At 38.5% G+C, this 23,179-nt stretch overlaps 1 protein-coding gene across 1 annotated transcript in view; it reads right to left on the bottom strand.

Annotated features, from left to right (window-relative positions):
• Positions 1-14,167: 14,167 nt before the first annotated feature.
• COL11A1 (collagen type XI alpha 1 chain) overlaps positions 14,168-23,179 on the bottom strand; it is a 134,026-nt gene continuing 125,014 nt past the window's right edge. The window contains exons 59-67 of the mRNA XM_058843143.1: positions 23,056-23,163; positions 22,389-22,442; positions 22,265-22,300; positions 22,107-22,160; positions 21,047-21,296; positions 19,329-19,441; positions 18,480-18,548; positions 17,585-17,818; positions 14,168-15,913 (exon numbers count right to left, since the gene is read on the bottom strand). Coding sequence (XP_058699126.1) covers positions 15,767-15,913; positions 17,585-17,818; positions 18,480-18,548; positions 19,329-19,441; positions 21,047-21,296; positions 22,107-22,160; positions 22,265-22,300; positions 22,389-22,442; positions 23,056-23,163 — 1,065 coding nt within the window. The 3' untranslated portion in view covers positions 14,168-15,766. The remainder of the gene's footprint in view (positions 15,914-17,584; positions 17,819-18,479; positions 18,549-19,328; positions 19,442-21,046; positions 21,297-22,106; positions 22,161-22,264; positions 22,301-22,388; positions 22,443-23,055; positions 23,164-23,179) is intronic.

The following is a 23,179-nucleotide window of genomic DNA, read 5'->3' as shown; positions in this document are numbered from 1 at the left end:
CGTCAATGGTTTTCCTCTCTCCTCATAGAGCAGAGCAGGCCAAAATCCTGAGGAGGTGCAGCTGCAGTGGCAGTACTGGGGTTAGCTATTGTAACACACATTGGTCAGGGAATTAGACAAGACAGGTACGTATAAATATGCACGCTGAAAAATACATCAGTTCAACAATTACCAGTTTATTTGACAATTATCAGTTTAGCAGATTAGATTTGATTTACATAGTCCCAGTGTGGGCTTAAAATAGCAAATATGAATACATGGGAATACATTTCTGGAGAAGTGGTGTAGAGGGGAAGGCCAGAAAGAGAGCTGAGAAGCTCTTCAAAGAGAAAGCTGCTTCCAAAGCTAGATTCATAAAAAAAGGTTAGGAAAAAGGCATGTTAGCATCAGAAATATAGATTATAAGAGCTTAGTTAACACACATGGATGTAGATAATTTACTGGACTGTGGCTTACTCACAAAATTGCAGTTTGTGGTGGTTGTAGCTGGGGTTGGTCTCCCTTGCTGGTGGGAAGTAGTTGTGATTTGACCCTGCTGATGGATTGAGACATTCTGAGTTTGGATAGCATCACTCTTGCTCCTCTTAGCTCTGTTTCCACACTCATAATGTGACTGCTGTATCAGTGAGAGGTGAGTGATTTCTTCTGACCTACCTGCTGCATCTGCATGTTCACTGAAGTTCACTTTGAGCATCTTAATTCCCCCATGGCTAATGTGGAAGGAGAATAAGTACACAAAGGAGTACATATAGGAACACATCCTTAATGAAGAAGTTTCTTATTCTGCTGACATTTTTACTTTTAATTTCAGAGAAAATGAAAATTGTGTTTATGAAACACATCTGCATCTAATCTGATCTCATCAGGTCATATGCTGCTACACAGTGGCAAATCATTTTGCTCCTAAAAAAGCACTAGACTTATAAGTTGTGCACAGCCCCCATGAGTTCATTTCATACAAGAGCTGGGGAGCAAACCTGAGATGCTGATAAAAGTTGATTCTTTGGTGAAGTGAGGAGTACTCAGTCAAATGAATATATTCCCTTGAGTGTGCATTTTAAAACTTATGAAGATCAGTACTGTAAAAGGCAAAGCCATCCTCTCCCATCCATACATTTTGTCCTCAGGAATTACATTTCTTTTTCTACCAAATATTGGAGGCCAAGGACTCATAGTAAAAGACTGTTACATCAAAAGTAATGATGAAAATGTTGAGCATAGTAAGTGCTGGAGACAAAATTAACATAGGGACTTTGTACAGCTATATGGGATTAATCTGGTCTGGAATCCTGAATCCTCCATGATCAGCACAAGCTGATTCAGAGGATAAACCAGCAGCAGGTACTTACTTATATGAGACAGTGTCTTCAAGGAAAGTTTTACTTTTTAAGCATAGTAGTTAGAGATTGTAGCTGAGCTTCACATGGTATTTAAAGAGTCTTGCATCTTTCTAAGAGCTCGGTATCTTGAACATCTGCTAGATATTCAAAAGTGATTCAGATGAGGTCTCTAAGGAGGAAAAGTAGCAAGGGTTTGTAAATATGATCAGATCCTACAATAATAACTGAACATCAGTGCCAGCACTAATGAGAAAAACAGAAGGTGTTAAAATGAACTAGAAAGTTTTTAGGCCTATTAGTCTCTCTGCCAAATGAACTTTTGAGCTTTAATACACAAGCTTTTAGGATGCTCATGCAGTTAACTCTCTATGTTTTATAATGCTTGTCTTGTCAGTAAAAGATACTAATTTCACTGAAATACAACAACTTTAGTGAAAATATCTGCTATTTCTTGATTTCTTAACAATTCTGATTTTTTCCGATTTTCAATCTCATTGCAAGAATTACGAGTGAAGGTGGACTCCTATACATCAGCTTCAGGAGTTTTTTATCCTCAATGGCACATTTATTTTCCATCTGAGTCTTTGCTTAAATTGCATTTCATCCCTCATTTATATTTCTCATCTACATGGTAACATTGTGCACACTGATGCAGTTTCTCCTGCTGTCATCCACACGACTCTTTGTGACTTCATTTGACACTGTATTAAGGTAAACCACAATCTTGTTAATGGCAATAAGCACCAAGGTGGTTGAGTGCTCCTTTGAATGAAGACAAATGAAGGTAGGGAAATGTAATGACTATGCACACTGTGAAGTAAAAGGGTTGTCTTAATGGACTAAAATCAACTTATGTGGATAAAATGACTTGACTAACAGTTGAGATTAACTTGACTGATTCAGCCAACAACTTGCTTAAGGTATCTTAGTATTGCCATATCACTAAGCTCTAAATCAGAACAGGTTCCCTGAGTGATACCTCTGGTAGCACTCATGTCTGTAAAACCTAAATTTTACTCCTGGGTAGGTACTTAGTCTAATTTATTTCACTACCTAATGCTTATTGCAGAGAATATATTTGGACATAACATTTGTTCTCAAAGTTTTTGAAACAAAAACCCCCTCAGCTACCAGAATGTCCTATAAGAACAGATGGCACAAAGAGGGTTGCTAGTTCAGAGAATTTTCAATGAAACTGGCTCTGAAATCACACTAAGCTTTTCTCTATTCTAATATTATGCACTAATATTAAACTATCAGTTGCTAGATGGCACAATATATTTCCAGTTCCAATAGGCAGTTATGCAAACACTATATTATACAAGCAGGAAAAACACATGATAATGATTTAATTTTGGTTCATGGAGCTGTAGAACTCAACATGGTGGTACACCATATCTACAAAAAAGGTTGGTTTTCCAGAACTTGCTAAGACAGTTAAATTGGTATGAATACTGGTAGAAAATAAACTTTAATATTTGAAAGATGGTTGAAATAAAAATACTTTAAATCCAATGCAGGATTAAAAAAAACCCAAACAAACAGTTTGGAGTTCTTCTTCAATCTTTATTTTGTACTTTTGTTTCTAACATACAACATCACTGCCTTTCAATTTTCAAAGGGTTTTGCTTTTTATTATATCATTACTTTATTGTGTCTTGTAGCAAGTAACGTCCCTGGCAACAGATCAATGTATGTGTATGGACAATTTTTTCCAGTAGTTTTATTTAAAAGTTTTGATAGGGTGAAGTGTAGATGTAGCATGTAGTATTCTTCCTATCCTAGGAAAGATGGATAACTCATTTGCCAAGAATTCTCTGGAGAGAGAGAATTTTGTCATGTCTTTTATTTTTGAGAGTGAATTGAACTCATGGTTCAGTCATGGATCCAACCAAAGAACAGACTTTAAGGAAACCCTGGTGTCTTTTGGTTGGTTTTGATGCAGTATCGGCACACAGAAGATAATGAGATGGGAAAACAATGCCCTAAAGCAACTTGGGCTTTGGGTGACTTGTAGCCAGTCTCTTACTCCAGTGGTGCAGCTGACTCTGTGGAGAGTCAAAGCAATGGCTGCTTCACCTGGCCTGTGCTGAGCTTCTGGTACTGTCCATTACAACCTTCTCATGTGCAAACCATGGACACAAACTCCAGGTAAATGCCATGACATTACATTCAGAGTCTTAGTGATAAAGTAACTGCCACACTATTTCCAACTTTGCTACGTATTTCCCTGTTCCTGACTCAAAGCAAGAAGCTGCTTTACTCAGAGAATAAATATCAGAGGTCATAACTATGAATGCTGCTTTGTTGTTTACACTTGGAGTGATTTTTTCCCTGCTACCACAGTCTTTGAAATTTCATTTTCCTTAATTTACTTTCAGATTCCTAAATAAAACAGGCAAAGGGAGGGACTGCCATCTGATTCTCCTGTGATGCACAGTACTTGTTGCTGTGCTGATCATGTCTGAAATGCTGTCCTACTGTTTTGCAGCTTACCTTTTTTTTAAGCAGACTTTCTTCTCCAAAATCTTATGTCAATAATGAGAGAGCAACACAGTAAATAAGTAGGTACTTGACTAGAAAGTGCAACTACTGATCTGCCTGCTAGGGATGATTTTACATTTCCCAGCATGCATCCTTTAGAAAGTTATTGAGGGGGATTTGGACTTCCAGGCCACTGCAGTATAATCACTGAACAGTTATTTGCTGGAGGCAATCACCATTATTATGGCCCTTACTCCACATCTTTTGAAGACACTGAAGGATTGATATTGATTTTTGAGTAGCATTTATAAGGGGCCTGTGCATTTGAGAGTAACTGGACCATATCATTAGATTACCTAGGGGATTTTCCATCAACTATATTTCTAAAGGTAACACTAGTAGAAGAACTCTTAACCTCTGAATCAGAAGATGGATGTATAAGAGACATTGGAATTTTAAAGGAAAGAACTTCAAGAAAACAGCTGCTAAATGACCGTTTGAAGTCATGGATCACAAGCTAACTCTTGATTTATGAAGGCAGCATAGTAACAATTTTCTAATTAATTGATCTGATTGTTCTCAAGAGTGTTTGAGTCTTAATATTCACGGAAGTCAGTGATTAGGAAAAGCTATTTCTTGGCATCAAAACAAAAGGAATCCTAAGAATAGTAAAAGACTGTGAGAGGTGCTTGGCCACACTCATTGCACCAGTGGCAGCTGATAATGTAGCATGTGAGTCCTGGCCAATGGACTGGCTCCCCCAGCCTTCTCCTGTGACATGGTCCCTCTTCTGCTCTATCAGTATTTTGGGTATTCCCAGCTCTGCTCTGAAGCTCCCTGGCTCTGACAACACTGGGCACTCAGGAGCAGTGGCTACAGGTGCAATGTGACCCCAGTCCATGGGCAAAGCTGCAGCTGGGGCTGCCAGTGTGACCCTGTCCCCCGTGTGGTCTGAGATACACTGGTTTGTGTTAGGCTTTAGATTAACACATCTGAATGAGTTGCAGAAATCCCGGAATTTTGTAACAGGATTTTAGAGTCAGGTCAGGTTAAGATAACTGAGATTTAGGTGAGATTATAGTAAATTTCACTTATAGTTAGCTGAGAGATAGCACCTCAGCCAGAGAATCTGCCACTCTTTTTTAAGAAAAAAAAAAGATTTCACACCCAAGTTACAAATAAGACTTTAACAGCTTAACTTGGAAACAATATCTTTTCTTAAAAGAGAGTATATGTTCCCAGGGTTTTACACTCAGAATCAAGCAAAAGCATGAGGAAAGTAGTCTTCAGTAGCTTTCAGATTTTTCTTTCTTACTACAGGTTGGTAATTATCTTGGTCACCATCTTAACTAGTAAATTTGCCCACATACCAGTTCCGCATTCTACTAACAAAATGCCTATGAATAACTTGTCCAAATTTGAGAAATTTTTTAAGAAGAAATATGAGCTTGAGAAAGCCAGCATATTTTTATGTTTATTAGACTGAATATGTCCTTTGAAAGGACACAGAGTTTTCCCAAAAGTTTGGCTTTAAGAAGTCAAAAGGCTTTTGAAAACATTTGCCTAAACCACAAAACTTTGCATGTGTTTCCCTTGTAAATAAAGGATAATGTAATGCAAAAGAATCTTATTTAAACTTTGCGTACAAATATGCATGAATGCCAATTAGATTCAATTTTCCTGACTTAATTTGAATTAACTGATGGGTCTTTTGACACAAGCTGTACTAATTGTTGCTTATTTGGGTGCACTATATCAGTGAGCATGGCAATCAAAAGCTCAGCCAGATGTTCATATTTTCTTTGATTGCCCACAGCCTTGGGTTTGAAGAAAAGTCAATCAGCAAAATTATTCTTCTTAGCATCTGTCAAGGTACTGATCACATTACCATAATGGCAGTCAGAAAAGCAGAATGTCTCTGATTCCCTTTCACTTAACCTGGTGTCAGCCTTCAGCTCTCTGCAGTCTTGGTTTGATACCATCACAAAACATGGAAATTTTGTGAAGTTAGTCCAAGTGTATTTATAAGTGGTTGAGTTCATCACTGAAGAGTGAATGTGTTTTTATCTTCATGTAAACTTATATTTATGTGAGTAACTTTTATAAAAGTGTATTTTGTGTATTTTATATTGGCATATATTTACAATGTCTTTTTGACTGAAGGGATTTTTTTTTTCAAATGTCACATAAAAGCTTTTGAGAAGTTGAAAAACTAAATGCGTTCCACCTATGTACAGGAAATCTAAGCCTACTGAAACAGTTTCTTTTGATATGCATTAAAATTTTTGGACACCTGTAAGATACATAATTTATATTTACAGATCAAGCATTTTTTTCAATTAATTACTATTTTCATGAAAGCATTAGGGAAAAAATAATTTTTGTGGGTTTGGTCTTTTGCAAGTATTCTAAAAGCATCTGCCAAAGAGAGAATTTGCATTTGTTTTCAGATGGGATACAAATCAAGACTGTCTTAACCTTTCCCTCCTTTCATCCCTAGGTGTTTAAAGTGTGTCTGCATTTCCTGCATAAATGGATCCTAGCTCATTAAGGGTAAGATTTTTTTTTTTTGCAGTCCCCATAGGAGCAGTGCCTAGCAAGAGAGAGTGCATAGTTTGCACCTTTGCTAATTTAAGAATTTACCATGGCCTAGAGTTCTACCCTGCTCAGGAGTGTTTTAACTTGCAATCCCCACCTGCCTACCTGGCAGCTGAGTATTTTGAGCAAAATTTATCATTCCATTTGTTTCTGTAGGATACCTTCAGCCTAAGACAATTCACAGCTAAGGATAACCATGGGAAGAGAGCCTAGCCTAAACCACAACTTTAATTTCCTGCTTGTCTATGTGTAAGACTGGTGCAGGTCTCTCACTGTTGTACATGTTGCATTCTTTCTAAAGCTCTGAATGTGGACGAATCCTTGCCATGGTCCTTAGAGGTGATGGACTGTGGACAAGAGAATTCTTTATTTTCAACTGTTAATCTTTAAAATTCTGTTTCATATTTCACCAAATTTCCAAAACCAGACCTGTCAACAGTAGCAAAACTCTGCTGCTTCTCCCTATTGAGTAGTGAAACTTTTGTTCCTTGTTTAGAGACCTTATTGTATGTCACATCAAAAAGATGAATTTAACCTGACAGAGGAAGATGAAAGGGACCTGACAGGGGAAGATTCTGAAAATATTATTATGGGTGATGAGCTCCAGCAGCAATTAATTCAGGAAGTTTACTGAAGGAAGCTCCCACGCTCAACCACTAAACTCTTAATGTGGCTTAGCTCTCAATCAAAGCTTTCAGAGAAAGATATTGCATGAAGGAGGAGCTACTGTATCTGCCACAAAGCTGCTTAATATGACTCATGTCTCAATGGAAGTATTTGAAGCATAAAAACTCTTTAGATAGTTCTTCAAAACCAGTGGCACACATCCCTAGCTCATTTATAGAGTTGATTAAATATTTGCATGCCTGCTGTTCGAATATTCACAGCTACTCAGGTTTTCAGCCCATTCTACTGCAGAAACACCTGGGTAAAAAAACAAACCCTTTTTGTTCCTTCACTCTAAAAAGATCTCTCACCTCAGGTTGCGGACATCAGCCTCTGGAAAGAAGACCCAGAGTGGTGCTAACTCCTGGGAAGCGCTTTGCATGGCATGACAGGGAGAAAGGTCAGAGTGCCATCGCCCTTGAGCATCATGGGCAGGGATTTGGAGCACATGCACAGGTTTGGAGGAGGAGAGGTCAAGGTTTGTATTTGGTGGGGTTTCAGATTTTGTTGGTGTTCTTTTTTTTTGCTTTAATTATGCCTTTGAAGAGGTAACAACTAAATGAGAATCCACCTCTTCCACATGTATAAAACCCTGTGGGTGCTGCAAGTGGTACATTTTTAATATGATGCTTTTAGAAGAAATGAGAATTAAGGGGAGGAAAATTCCCAACAAAGAGATAATGTTGGGTTTCAGCTAGGGGTAAGTGGAGGTTACCCTCTTTTGACACACACATAGTCTCAAAATTATCTTGTGGGCTTTGGAACCACCCAGAGCACAGCTCCCCCTCAGGCCAGGCTCACAGGCCCTGAATGGTCACCCAGGGGCTGCTGCTGAGAGCACCCAACCCAGGCCTCTGCAGGGAGTTTTGGTCAGAACAAACATCTAAAAACATCCTTAAAGCCACCTCTTAAAGAAGGGCTTTTGAGTATTTCCTGGAGTATTAAACTCTAAGTATCACCTTGAGTGCAGTTTTGGGTGCCATAGTAGAAGAAAGTTTTAAACCTATTGGAGACCTACCAAGACAGTGAAGGGCTTTGAGGGGAAGCCATCTCTGGAGCAGCTGAGGTCACTTGGCTTGGTAAGTGTGGAGTAGACACAGGTGAGACCTCAGGGCAGTCCACAACTTCTTCACAGGCAGAAATGGAGGATCTCTCTCTGGTGATCAGTAGTGGGACTCAGGTAACTCATGTGAAGCTGAGAAGAGGCTCATGTTGGATATTAGGCAAAGGTTTTTCCCCTTGTGGGTGTTTGGGTACTGGAACAGGCTCCCCAGGGCAGTGGTCACAGCACCAAGCCTGGCAGAGTTCAAGAGGTGTTTGGACAATGCTCTCAGGCACATGGTGAGTCTTGGTGATGGGCCTGTGCAGGGCCAGGAGCTGAACTTCAATAATCCTTGTGAGTCCTCCTGAACTCAGGGTACTCCATGATTTTATGATCCCCCAGCTGTACTTGGTCATGTTCCTCTGTAACTTGTCACACATACATTGTTTGCAGGCCCTGGACTTCATCCTTTTCTGTTTTTTGCTGAGTTGTTACAGCCCTGATCTCTGTGTGTAGGAGTCACCCTGCATTTATTTACAGAGATCTGGAGGCACATATCAAGCTCTGTCTTCCTTCCCTGTGTTGAAGCAGAAAAGGGCAGTATGCTATCTGGCTATTGAAAATATTCCAGTGTTGAAAGAGAGCCCTTAATTACTTTGTGCTTTTGCTTCCTCTGAGTTATGTGTCTGATTAGAGTTAAATGTTATCATTTCATACACCATCACAGCTGAGTTCCACTTGGGTAACATGCATCCAAATTTGCTGTATATCTATATGGTGTATTTATTGTTCTGCATGTTAAGAGGGTATTAACTAACTGTACTTGCATATGTTTCAGCCCTGAGTTAGCTTTCAAATTTGTGATTTTGCTTTCATCTTAGTTTTATAGTAGATAATTCTAACCTTCTCATTAAGTTTAATGAGTAATCACATTGGCTTACTGCTGTTTCTACATGGCACTCTTGTGCATACAGTCATCAGAAAGATTATGCAAAACATGAGAAATGAATGCACGTGTGCAAAACTGCATAATACACTGAAATAGTCAAGAATAATTTAATCAGGAACATTTTCAGGTATCCTCAGTTCATGTTGACTGTCCATTTTAAAATTCTTTATCATTTTTTTCAGGAATATTTTCATGGAAAAATGTGATGCTAGTTCAAATGTGGTTCCTCAAGATATTGTGTATTTTGTTTGAGGTTAATATGTTCAAAACATGAAATAGGTTAATTTTAAAGTGCAGAGAGAGAGGTTTCAAAGGGTCAGTAGTGTGAGCTGGTTTCCCCATTGTTTTTTTCTGTCTTTCCTTTCAGAGACAGTCGTCAGTGCTGCCTGGTCTGGATGCTTCTCTGTGGTAGGGAAAGGACAAAGAAATTGCTTGTTCCTAATCTGGATGGTCCAGACAGGCTTTATGGGTCTGGCAGCATGTTAGTGTGAGTGTATATTGATTTCTGAGCCTGCTCACCCTCCTCTGCCATCCATTCTCTCTTCACCTTAAAAGTTAAGCATTTCATCCCCCCTTTCAGACCTCCTGTGCTCTCCAGTGCCCCAGCAAAATGTGGGTTCTCCACAAGAATTGAGATCCTGTAGAGTGTGAGGAGTGTCTGAGAGAGAGGTGAGTGTGGGAAGGAAGGGGAGGGAGGCACAGGGATGTGGCTGCAGGCAGTGCTGTTTCCCACAGAGGCCTGCAATCTTTTCTACTCTTCAGGTGTGTGTTTTTATAAACCAGTTTTGCTGCTGCCTCCTAACTATGGGGCAATTTCACCCAGCCTTTGCATTGACTGTGAGGAACAGACCTGAGCCCTGCAGTACCAGTGATCACATGGGATGCTCCCAGACTGCCCACAGAGATTTCTCACCCTCCTGCCTGATGTTGAGGGAAGCAAGCTCTCCTAACATTCTTTTCCCATGTATTTCCCCACTGCTTACTTATTTCCTCTTTTTCCCCCTTCTACATTTTCATCCTTTCTGTTATACATTGAGAATTATTTTATTGTGCCTTTCTTTTCTAGAGGTGCCTTTATTTCACTGTTAGTATTGTACTCAGCTCTTATCTCCCAGCACATGAGAAAACAATTTTGGTGAGGGTCCCAGTGGGCTTCCTCCAATCAATCAAATACTTTCAACGAGTTTGGACAAAAACATCTCATTATTTCAAGTGGAAACATCACAATTAAAAAAGGGGGAGAAGTTGGAAGGTGAAATGTACTTCGTTATTTTCAGAATTTGGAGTGCTGTGGTAAGTTGTCACAAATTAGAATTCCATTTTTGGCCCTTTCTGACAGTAAACAGCTTTGATCTTAATATCTGTGCACTGAACAACTCTGCAGGCTTAGAGCAAAGTGGATATTTCTAAAATCCTTCTGAGAAATGACAAAGGGATAAATGATCCCTATATATCCAAATCAGAAAGTTACTGAATAGTGAATGTTAGGAAGATTATCTATTTATGTATTCTCCAGAGCCTGAGCTCTGACATTGTGCTATTTTATTTTGTGAGCTATTTTGGGCACCAGGACCACAAAGCATAGCTACTTTCTCACCTGAGCTGCCATTGAGATGATATTGTAACAAAAAAAGGCACAGGCTTAAGAGACTGTAAGGACAGAATAGAAAACCTTACCTTTTTATTTATTTATTTATTTATTTATATTTAACAGAATAGCTTTTATGTCAATAAAAACAACTTCATTCTAAATTTGTCCACTTCTCATTCCACTTAATATACTTTACTGCTGTAATGAGGTGGACCTGCTCTAGAAGTCGTGCAGCTCCATGATATACCCTGGCTGACTTGTGTGGGCTTTCTGAGTAACATTCTGGGTAAACTAACAAACAAGAAATCGATATTTCCCTTTCAGAAACAACAATTATAGTGTAATGTTTTTATTTTGTTAGTCACAATCTGAGTCTCTTCATTTAGTTATTTTTAATTGAAAAACTCAGCTTTATGGCTCTGCTGTAGCTATGTTTACTTTTTACTTGTGCTGGGGAACTTCAGAGCTGGCAGGCTGGGTCTCTGCAATCCTCGACTCACTGGCCTTGCACGGCTGCAGCCCACAGGGGGCTAAGGCCATATGCAAGAACTCTGGCTAAGAAATATTTCAGGTGAGAGGGGAGCTCAGTGTGAGGCTCCTGTGTTCATTCCTGTTTATCAAGATGACCTTGGGGCTCTGGGCAGCTTTGTCCAGTCCTGTGAACTCAGAAAGGTTCTTTTAATTAACCATTGAAAACACAATAGAAGATCCAGTTTAGAGAACTTCTGGGGCTAGAAGAGAATTAATTTGGTTTCCATCCAGCACTTTATTGGATGGACTGAATTTTTAATTTTCATACACATTTTAATCACAGTGCAAGCTGGAACTCTTTCATGCTTCAGCAAGATTTAGCTACATTGCCTTTTTGATGTTAAAAAAATAATTTCTTAGATTATAATAGCAAGCTGAGTTTTTAACAAGTCTTGTCTGTCTTCATGAAATTAGGTGTTTTGATGGAGATCACTTCTTCCACCCTCGAGATATTGGAGACAAAGTCAAGGTCTGCCAAAGCTCCCTGGACAACGTAGACAAAACATGTCCATTGTGGGCTTTGCCTGCATCCTCTCTCATTAGAACACAGCCTTCATTCACACAGCTGAGAAAGAAACGAGGCCAATTTTGGCTAGAACAGAGTGTCTGAATATCTGTAAGCTTGCAGCCTTCCTCACCGTATTAATCTTCAATGTTCTTATTGAAAACAAAATATATAAATAGCTTTAGAGCCATCTACTCCTTGGCAATAATCTTGGCATTGCTTTTCACTGAACTAACAATGAGTGGCTGATAATTTATGTGCTTTCGAAAGGAACACAAATAAGACACGTTTCCAGGTAAATATAATAGACATGACATTTAATATCCTGTCTTTGTAATTTTCAATTTTTTTTGGTGCATCTACAATAAAAGATGTTATTTCACAGAAAAATGAGTGTGCTTGCAATAGAGAATAGTGGCTATTAGAGCCTCTCCGTCCAGCCATTAGCATGTGAAGATTAATTTTAAAATTAACAAAGCTGTTCCCAAGGGGAAGAATCTTAAGGAGCTCACTGTCCTTATTTTTTGTAGCTTTTCATGTTGCAAGGTGACTGTTGATGTTAGCCATAATGGCTCTCACTTGGACTGGAAAAAATATCTTCATTGCATTTTATGAAGTTTTCCAAGAGATGTGCCAGTCATGGTCAGTTGATACTACCCTATCCTGGGTGAGAGAGAGTGAGATACAGAGGCAAAGAAGCTCTACTCAGAACAGTTTCTGCCAGTCAAGTCAAGTAAATCTTGTATGTCCATGTGATTCTGGACAGAAGGCTGCCTCAGTCTGGAGTATCTTTGGGCTTGCTTTGCCATCTGCTGAGTTACTTCATTTCCGTGCAACACAACCACAATCTGTGTTTGCAGTGAAGAAAGCATCTTCATGGAAGAAACCATGGCTTTCTGTTTAGAGGGGCTTGAAGCAAACTTTCAAAACAAATTGCCACTCTGCTTTAGATAGGGTGAACCCTCAAGATCTCAAGATCACAGAAAATCCAAGTTCTGTTTCTAGAGTAAAATCCAGATGTCATGTAACAATTTCAGTCTTTTTGTGATTGCACGTCTTTAATTTAGAGTATGAAGAATATTGATCATTGTTTTATTTTGGGCTTGCCTGAGTAAGGAATTTGACTTGCATGGTTTTGGAGGTTTGATTTGTTTCCATGTATTTTATAATACTGTATGATGAATCTGAGGTTTTATGTTTTTGTGGCTATTAGGATTTATTCATAGGAAGACCAATATGTGAGTTTTGTTGTGAAATTTCTTTCTGTTCTGAAGTGCCCTTCTGGTTTGTTCATTTGGGTTTTAAACACTGCTAATAGGAGACTTCTTTCAAGGGAAAAACAAGAGCATAATTTTTGCTCGAAGGAAGAATATATAATGGATTTTTTTCACCCTTTAATCTGAAAGCATGAGAGAACAAGAACAGCAGATTGAAAAAAAGAATGGACAAAGAGGAGTTAGGTAACAAGCAATGATGAGATCATTTCATGACAAGGATAAATAGTAAGGTAAGTGGTTAAGACCTAAGGAAGGTTAAAGGATAAACCAGATGGGTCCTTTCTGAAAAGTGTAGAAGACTCAAGTTCATTTCCTCTTTTGTGATGTTGCCAACACAAACCTTGGCAAGATGCTTGGACTAATTCTGGAAAAGATCTAGTTCCATTTGGCTGCTTGAATACATCACTGCATTCTTAGAAACAACATTCTGCTGCAGACTAATCCTGACTGCCAAACCGCAACCATCATTATTTTTCACCCTAAAACACTCACCCAAGGAAGTTTTTTTTTTTAGATAGGCTTGAACAGCCTATCTAAAAAGTCAGGTGAGTTCCTGACTTAACCCAGCCCCCTTGAGCTGGAGAAAGTGGTTGCTTCTTTGCCAAACTTATTGCAGTTGCCCTCACATCTTATTTAGACATATCCAGAGTTCATAAAGAATAGGTAGCAGAATGAAAAGAGAGAAGGTTTTTTAGAGAAGCGGGCATATGTTATGTCATTGGACCCATCACTGGTTCCACAGTCTAAATCAATGTGCTGGACATTTTGTGTTCCATTATTTTCCAAATCTTGGTCTTGTTCTTGTCTTCCATTTCCTATTAATAAATAGGGTCATTTGCCTGCCCCATGGAGTCCTACAAGGATAAGGATTGAGGAATGGACAGTCACTGTAGGTTGTGAGTTGCTGGGGAAGGGGTACCAGGCTCCTCTCTTGTGTTTGATGGTATTATCTGGACTGCTGGAACTATAAATCCATACCAATGAGGTGTGAACTTATCCCTGCTGCCTACTGCCAATGGCCAGATCAGCACCCTGTCTGTCAACACTTCACAGTGCTGTTGCCCAATGCTTGCCAGGACATGTAGTAACATTCCTTTTTTTTGAGCCTGGACTGTCTGGAAGCAGAATGAAGTTACAGTAATGGCAGTGGGTGATTTTGGACATTGAAATAAGAGAATGACCAATCCAGATAAACAAGACTTGATTTTATTAATAAAATTTGTATTTACCTCTTTGAGGTGACAGTTACAAACTTTGGTTCAAAAATAAAAGAAAATATGAACAGCAAGAAGATGACTTTTGGAATCTCACTTTTACATGTATAAACGTGCATAAGAAAATACCAGTTGGAAACGAGCCAGCAGAAACTAGTACTATTTAATTTAACAATTTATAAGAAATAGAAACAAACATTTCTTTTCAAGTCTTACATATATTATGAAAAATAATTACAAAAGGATTTGTGTTGTAAAGCTAAAATGTAATTTCTACTTCCAACTACCTGAATAAAATGTTCAGAGGGAAGGCCAAACCAACATGTTTTTTGGTGAGCTTTGAATAGTGAAATGTAAGGTTTGGGTCAAAGACAGCTCTTTAGGAAGCAGTCCCTCGTCTGTTGCTGTTGCTTAGCAACTGTGTAGAATCACATGACCTAGACATATTGCATCCCTGGCCTTCAGGTGGAGTGACAGTAAGAAAAGTAATTCATATTAATGGGACGGGCAAATATCGTATAGACTATTCTGTGAAACCGTTAGTAGCCAGTTCAGGAAGAAAACATCCATCATTGCTTACACAAACATCTAAGTAAACACTTAAAAAAATCCATAAATAACTGTTTCAAATCCAGTTTTTATACTTATGTAGCCCAAATAAGCACAATGGAAACAAATCCAGATGAGATTAAAAAAAATAGCTATATGACTAATTTATTTCACAGATTTTAAACAGTTCTCTTACACAGAAGTTTGGTTTTTTCTTACATATTTTCCCCACCCAAAAATATAAATTTGTTTATTTTAGGTATATACAGTTATCTTATGAAATTATGGAATTAGAATAGAAAATATAAAGTCTGAGGTATAGCACCATGGAACACAGCACCTTTGAAAGTGCTTTCATTTCATTATCTAAATTCATTGTCACAGAGTGATATCAGCAGAAAAGAGTTGTTTGAGTGTGCTGCTCGAGATCTTCCAGTTTTGCCACCTTAATTTTACTGGCGACTTCAAATAACAAAGCTCTTCAACAACAATATATACAAAGGGATTTTATTATTAATCAGAAATGGAATTGGCTTCACTGGCAATTACAGTTTTATTTTTTCAGAATACATACACAGTATTGACAATGTAGTTTGTAATTGTAAAATAAAAGCCAGATGCAATTCAGAGACACATGCAAGTTTTGGAAGTGGACAGAGAAATCACAGTATAGTATTGTACATAGAATAATTACAGTTTATATTAAACACTTTCTAAACACCTCTTTGTTGTAATGGAAGGAGCACCATTGTGGTTGGTTTTTTTACAGCACCAAAGGAATCCAAAGGGGGTGTTCCTGAAGTGAGCCCTATGTTGTCTGTCTGTGCCACAGCATCTTTGCAAAATAAGTTTAAGTCATGTGATTCTGGCCCTACAAGGGCAACAATTACTTTCTAGATAAGACATACATACACAGCAAGACATTTTCTATGCCATCCTTATTCAAAACTTGCATGTGGCATGAAGTGGGTTGGTAGCACCAAAGTGCAACATTTGTGTTGATCTGATTTTGTCTTAAGCTTAACCGAGGAAGCAGACAGGACCGACCTCAAATCCAAACTTCTGGTTCTGATCACCAAAGTCATTGATCATCACATCAACTATGGGCACTTGGTCTATCTTGGGCGTGTTGATTTCCAGCACCGTCTTTGCATAGCCCTTTCTTGACTGTTCAAAAAAGAAGAAAAAAATCCCAAACTGTTATAGATCTGAGCATTTAACATGTGCTGTAGATCTTCATAGTTTAATCATAGAATTTTAAAATTATTGACCTGTTATACACCAGATATTGCAAACCCTAAACCTTATGTTTTCTTAGGATTTAATTTTAAAAATCTGACATGGGATGTTCTGATTTTAGATGGAGAATGGCCCATAGGTTACTAAAATAGGCCAACAAATGAGAAATAATCAAAGATAGCTCATGCTTCTTAGACAATTCTCAGTTCATGTCTGTACTACTTAATAAACAATTATATTCTCAGAGCAGTGCACATCTTCCCTGTGAAAAAAATCACTAATTAGTTCTGAAAGACAGAAGATCCACTTCTAAGAAGAAATACTGTAACTGCCTCACAAAATATTAGAGCAGCTGTTTGGACAGCAAAGAAAGTAGTATTCTGACAGAACTGCCAACTGCTGCACTTAGAAGCCAGCTTTGAAGGCACACCCTTGCTGCCTGAAGCAGGCTCTCTAGCTCCTGTGTGTATCACTCAGCCCAGTCATCATGTCACTTATCAGCACTGCACTTCCTTTAGATGGTCTCTCATATCTGCTGAGACCCCTTTCAGCTGTTCCAGGGTCTTGGAGGTCAGATGAGCATCCAAGCTGACAGATCAGAGTGTTCTCAGTTTAGTGACAGTTGCAACTTCCAGCTCTCTCTGGAGCTCTACATTTATCCTCTGTGGATACTAAAATGGAAGTGAAAATGCAAGGCACATAGAAAGGCTGACATGAAGCAGTTGTGTATTAGCCTCACTGCTGAGGGGAGGTGCTTTGCACCTCCTGAGCTACATCGCTGCCTCAGAGCCAGGTGTATCCTGGCACTTTCAGGTCTCTAATTCTGTATCTCTGACTTCTCAGAAACTGCCTTCTGAGTACTACTATATCAAACCCCAAAATAATCAATGAGGCTTCAACTGTCACTTGTTCTCTCCATGTCTTTGTTTCAAAATGTTAAATAGAGCCATTTCTGAGAAGTGGTAACAGTTGCTATGCCCACACAGACCCTGAAAGAGGAGTGCTCTGATGCTTGGAAACCTCTGGGGATTTTTAGCTAAAGGAGGATTCTGAAAAGTAAAATCCACAAACTTCACCTGTCTTTGAATACACAAAATAAGAAAAGGAAATACAAAGTCACATATCACACTATTAAATTAATTCACTATGTTTGGGTTCATACATAGGACTTAGGAGATACATGTTTTTGCTGCATTCAATAAATATTCTATTTGTGTATACCTTGACTTTTAGTATAAATATATTCTGCTTATAGGCTGCCTCCTCTCATTATCTTTTTTGCTTCTGCTCTTCCCTTATACTGTGCTCATACACAGTAGCAGATAGTCTGCTTTCAGCACAGTGGTGCTGACAGTCTGCATCCATTCCAAGTTTGTTCAGTTGCTGCTGTATGGTTGGGGTTATTTCTTTTTTTGGTACATAGGTGAAAATTGAATATGACACTAGTGTACTGTGGTTAAAAATCTACTAAAAATCAGTATATGACAAGTAAAGTGTTTACAAAACTTTTCTCAGAAGAAAGCTGTGAAAAAATAGATTTGTTTGATTTCTACTTTAAATGACAGGTTGGTTTTGTAGACTCTTTGAAGCTCTACTTACTGCACAGCCATCATGGAGAGCTTTGATGTAAGGATTGTTGTCATAAGACATTTCTTCATCATTGGATCCTAAGAACCTTAGTGCTTTGTCATAGCTGTCAGAGGGTGCGTCGTGCCAGGCTACAGACTGGTGACAGTTGTAAGTGAAATTTTGTCTGGCAGAGGCACTCAGTAGTTTAAGGAATGTCATTTGGACCATGTTAATGGAATTGCCTTCAACATCCAAATAGGAAAGCTGGAAAATATGAAAAGTTAGATGAATATTTATCTGTTTTCTTTGGTGCAAAGCAAACCAAAATTATTGTTGACAAAAGACAACTAAATAATTGCCCTTAATAAAAATATCAACCAACACATAACATTTTATGAAGTTTTAAAGGTTAATACAGCTATGACTCAGTAAATAGATTTTCATGATGTAGCAGGACATTTAGGATGAAGAATTACATATTTCAGCTTTTTTCACCTGGGAAAGACAGAATTACTCCTACCTTATAGTGTAAAGCAGCAGAATCTGTTTGGTAATCTGTTTTTAGTTAATCATAAAGTTAGTCAGCCTGCAGCCTCACCTCTGCATACTCAGTATATTTCCAGTTACCTAGACTGGGGTGGGTGATCTGTGCTCCAGCTGCTTTCCTAAGGTTTGGTGGTGAGGTGTGTCTGCCAGAGGCCAGATCCTCACCACCAGCTGTGCAGGTCACCACTGGGATCACTGTGGGACAATACAAATCAGGCTTCTGCTGTCCAGGAGCAAGAGGCCATGTAGCTGCTGTAATATTTAGGGCAAAAAGACTGGGGGTGTTTATGTAAATATTTATAAAATTCCCTGTGGTCTGCTGATCACTGAAAACATGTGCCTGATTTATGAATACAGTTATATTGCAGTGACAACTTACAAGTTTGCCTCGCTTAAATTCACTAAACCAAGATCCTGGATTCTCCTTTGGCCATGATGAAATTCTAACCTGTGTGGTCAAACAGCAGAGATAGAAGTATTTGAAATATATGTTGACAGATATGAAGGTTTTACATTACTTTGGACAAATATAAAACCAGATAATAAAGAATGGTTCTTCCTGAAATCTCAGCCACTTTAGAGGTCTAAAATAGAATATTTTTCTTGTAGAGAATGCCTTCAAATTGGTGACTTCAAATAGAATCCAAGAGATAGTCTTTGGGGGAGATGGTTGTAATATGTTAAGTCAGGTAAACTGCTGGTATAAATTGCAGCTGTGAAGTATCTAAATGTTTTCACCAGTGTTGATACTATTAGACCCCTGTCATTTGGGCAAGATTTCAGAAAGCCTTCCTCTACACCATATGCCCCAGCAGATGTAATCTATAACAGTGAGTAAGGACAGTGTTAATATAGTCTTTTACATCTACTTTGCATAGGAATAAATGAATAGATATAAATGAGCCCACAAGAGAAACACAGGAAGGTTTAGCTTTTAGGTGATAAACACTAGATCATGTACTGAAAGTGGCTGTTCAGCTGTGTTACATTCTGAAATGTAGTGAAATGTTAGCAAGCAGGTGCATAGATTCTCTGTCTGAAGTTGAAAATGTTATTTTTTAACTCTATATACCGTTTTACTGCTCCATTCAGATATATGCAAATGTAAATGTAATTAGAAAGACAGATACATGAAAATGTGGCAATGTAATTATCCTGTTTAGTTCAACATTGTAACAGCATAGTAGGAACTGTCAACTGCCAACTGAAAACACAGATTGGTACTTACTCCTTCAGATTTCTTATCTGGGTAGATGCAAGTTTCCCCACCTGCTGTGAAATTGCAGTATACTTTGAAGGAGTCTCCAGAACAGCCCTGGTTAGGATCAATCCAATATTCCCCTAAGACAAATGAGAAAATATTTGCCTTATTCAGTAGAAATGGTATTCAGAAGAGCCAGGCTTTACTGCTACCTAATGGTTCTCCAAAGCTTGTAGGAAAGTTATTTTATCTGAATGGTTTAGGTCAGGGAGAAAAATCTGGAGGGATTTGCATCCTTATCTGGATGTAAAAATTGTCTGCATGGGGCTTGGTTGGGGTTGTAGCTGGCACAAGCACCACTGAGAGGGATCCACCTCAAGCAAAGGCCTTTTTACTCATGGGTTATGAAGCTGCACCACCAGTGAAGGCTGGGCATGAAAAGAGCTGCAGCCCACCCAAGGTCCATTCAAAGTCAGGGCTTTTTAAAACCTGCTATTCTAATTAGAATGGTGATTTCTGTGATGAGGGTTCTTATCTTCAGATGTTTCACAAACAGGGCAGAAAACTACAGTTCTAATCCAGCTTCAAACAAATAATGGAGGTTTCAAAGAGAAATGACAAATCCTTTCACCAGTTCTGTCTTCTGAATATAGGGCATAGACAAAGTATTTATGGAGTGTAACAATTCTGTTGATTTAGGCTGTATATTGAAAACAGTCTTTCCTTTCTGTAAGTCTTATCCCTGGAGAATTTTGAATTTTAATGAACACATTTGCTTTTATTTTAACCAACATAAGATTATTTTTATATGAAGACAGCTCTAAAGAGGAAGCAAATACTGGTAAATGAAGAAGGTGAATGTGTTCTATGAACACATTCCTTATTAGGGAGGGTGCTGAATTGTAAAATTGTAAAATATGTACTTTTCATATAGCACATGCACTGCTTAACTACTCCTCAAGGCAACCATCTGTTCTTATCTATCTAGAGTGAAAGCAATAAAATATTATTAAACTGTCAAAATCTATTTTTCCTCCCATTTAAAAGCAGAAAAATATTACTTTGAACTGGGAAAAATATGCATTGCAATTGAAGAAATTATGAAAGGATGAAAATTTAGTGAAGGCTGGATTTCATTTAAACATTTTCAGAGGGGTAAAATTATTTAGAAGAAAAAAAAAAGAAAACAAAAACCAATAATAAAATCAAGATAGTTCTCAGGAACATTGGGTCTCTTCATATTACTTTGCATTTTATTATACTACTACTTGGTAGCATTAAACAGTATCAAAGAAACTTCCCTGCCTCTTTGCCAGCTCATCTAGTAAAAACAGTGCTGATGCAGTACAGAAAATTACTGCTAAAAGACTAGTAAACTTTTTGAGAATCATTACTGAACATGAATCTCATATAATACCAGTGCTGTTTCATATTGTTACACTAAACTCTTTCATCACACTCCTGTTTGATTGTCCTGGAAATGTGATGCTCATCTTTCAAAACAATAATTGTTTTTTATTCATAATTTCAAAAGGTTTTAACTCAAAAACCAGATCAGGTTATGTATTTAAAGAACTTTGACTCTTACCAAGAGAATATATCTCATATTTTTAAACTTTTATGCCTGTAAAAATGGAAGCAGTGAGACTGTATTTGCTGAGCAGCTGCATGAGCCATCCACCAAGGGGGGTTTAATGCTGCCCAAGCGCAGCGGTGTGTGCCTGTGCTGTGCAATATCAGCTCACCGTCGGGGAACTCTGGGTGGCAGAGCTGCAGATCTTTGCAGGTCCGGGCCGGGTTGTTCTGAGTGCCCATTGGAAACTTCATGTGCTCAATATCTTGCTTCAGTGAATTCAGGGAGCCAAAGATCTCCTCCATGCCATCCGAATAATCCAGAATATTATCACCAGCATCAGATAGCATATAGTCAGGAGATCTTCTTGTCTTCTTGGGTGACTGAATTGGCAGTGGCTGGATTACCTCACCTGGAGGGCCCTAAGTGGAAAACAACATATCTAATTATATATATCTTTCTGTAGTTTTTCAGCAGAGAAAAAACAGAATGTGGCTTGGAGACGCTTTGAATAGGCTTTCTTCTAGGTATTAATTTCTTTATTTCACCTGTTTTCCTTTAGATTCATACCTATGGGCTTTGATTTACTTGGGGAGAAAAAAAAAGAAAAAAGACTGTAAAAGGCCAAACCATTGTTGTGCTCTAAACTCTTCTCACTACATTGCTTTTTGGGGAAGAGTGTGCTGCCCTCACACAAGTGACATGCAGAAATGATTCACAGTTGCCTCTGTATCCCTGTTAATTCCCTCAAGCACAGATATATTCTATGAAAATTGAAAACTCTGGATGTTTCCTATAATAAAAGTTGAAAATTCCACTTGGGGTCTAGGAAACAATATTTAATTTCAAGAAATTGAAACCCTTCACTCAGATTTGGACTCTTCATTTTAGTTTGTTATGATATAAAAATATATGGAAACAGAAGAATATCATCAGGGGAAACCAGAAGAATTCTGCTTTCTGTGCTTCAGTGTAGCACATTAAATAATTATTGCACGAGGGGCTTCTTTGTTTCGGGGGGTTTATAGGGATTTTTTGGGTGTTCTTTTTGGTTTTTTTTATTTAAGTTTCTTCTGGCTCTTTCAGTGAAGATATGTATTTCTGTGCCCGGTGGATCTGTGTTTCCTGAAAAATAAGTTTTCAATCATTCGTATTTTAGCTCCCAAATGTTGTTTTCTATCCATGTCAAAACGGGTTCATCATGTCAGTGTAATACAAGAATTCTTACTTACTGGAGGACCAGGTGGACCAGGTAAGCCACTGTCACCCTTCTGACCAGCAGGACCCTACAGAGCAAGGAAAGAAGTGTTGACCATGCTACACAACATTTAAAAATAACACACACAAAAGCTAAGGAAAAAAGGAAAATGTATAGAGGAGAGTTACTCACACTGGATCCTTTGGAACCTTTGGGACCCTGGGGACCCTGTGGGCAAGAACATATAACTCTGGTTGGGTGTATTGTACACAGCTTGGGGATGGTTAGAACAGGAGGGCTGGATGAAATTACTTACAGGTAATCCAGGAGGACCAGGTGGTCCAAGTGGACCAGCAGGACCAGAAATTCCCTAAAAAGGAATAAGAGAATAAGCACAGAACTAAAGTATTCTACGTACTGGACTGTGTTAAAAAATCATATCTTTATCTAAGTGTCCAACTGTGGTGAGTTTTGAGTTAGGCCACTTGCTAGAGGCTAAAATAGCTGGCTAATCTAATATATTGTCTGACAATCTGAGTTGCTGGTAGCTGTTCTGACACCGTGCAGTGGTTTGTCACAGCTGTGTTCCTCTTCAGATTGGCTCGCAAACCTCACATTTTACACAGTGCCCTAAAAACATGGCTTAGTAACTAGAAAAGAGGGAGCTGCTTTGGGTAACGCAATTAGTAAATATGATGAGATTGCTGCTGCTACTTTTATCTTGTTGCTAACTTGTTCTGTGTGCATGTTGGGGTGTATGCATTTCCTTCATTTCCTCAAACACTCTATGATATCATTTTAAGATGTTTAATTTTGCTGTGTTTGTACAATGCCTAAGAAAGTTCTAACCTCTTGCAGTAGTCTCTGGGTGTTAAATGTTTATAACAACTTTATGTCTTTCAAAAGGAAGCCTGGAAAATATATATATATATACTCCTTGCTTGCATGGAATGTGAATGGAAACACAAGTATGTTGTACTCACTGCATCACCCTTGGCTCCAGGAGATCCCTGTGGGCCAGGAAGACCCCTATCACCCTTTTCACCCTGTTCTCCTGGAGGTCCAATCAGGCCAATCAAACCAGGATGTCCCTAAACAAGATTTAAG

The sequence above is a fragment of the Poecile atricapillus genome, chromosome 7, assembly GCF_030490865.1.
Source record: "Poecile atricapillus isolate bPoeAtr1 chromosome 7, bPoeAtr1.hap1, whole genome shotgun sequence".
NCBI classification, from domain to species: Eukaryota; Metazoa; Chordata; class Aves; order Passeriformes; family Paridae; genus Poecile; species Poecile atricapillus.
This window is presented reverse-complemented; position numbering and strand designations above follow the sequence as displayed.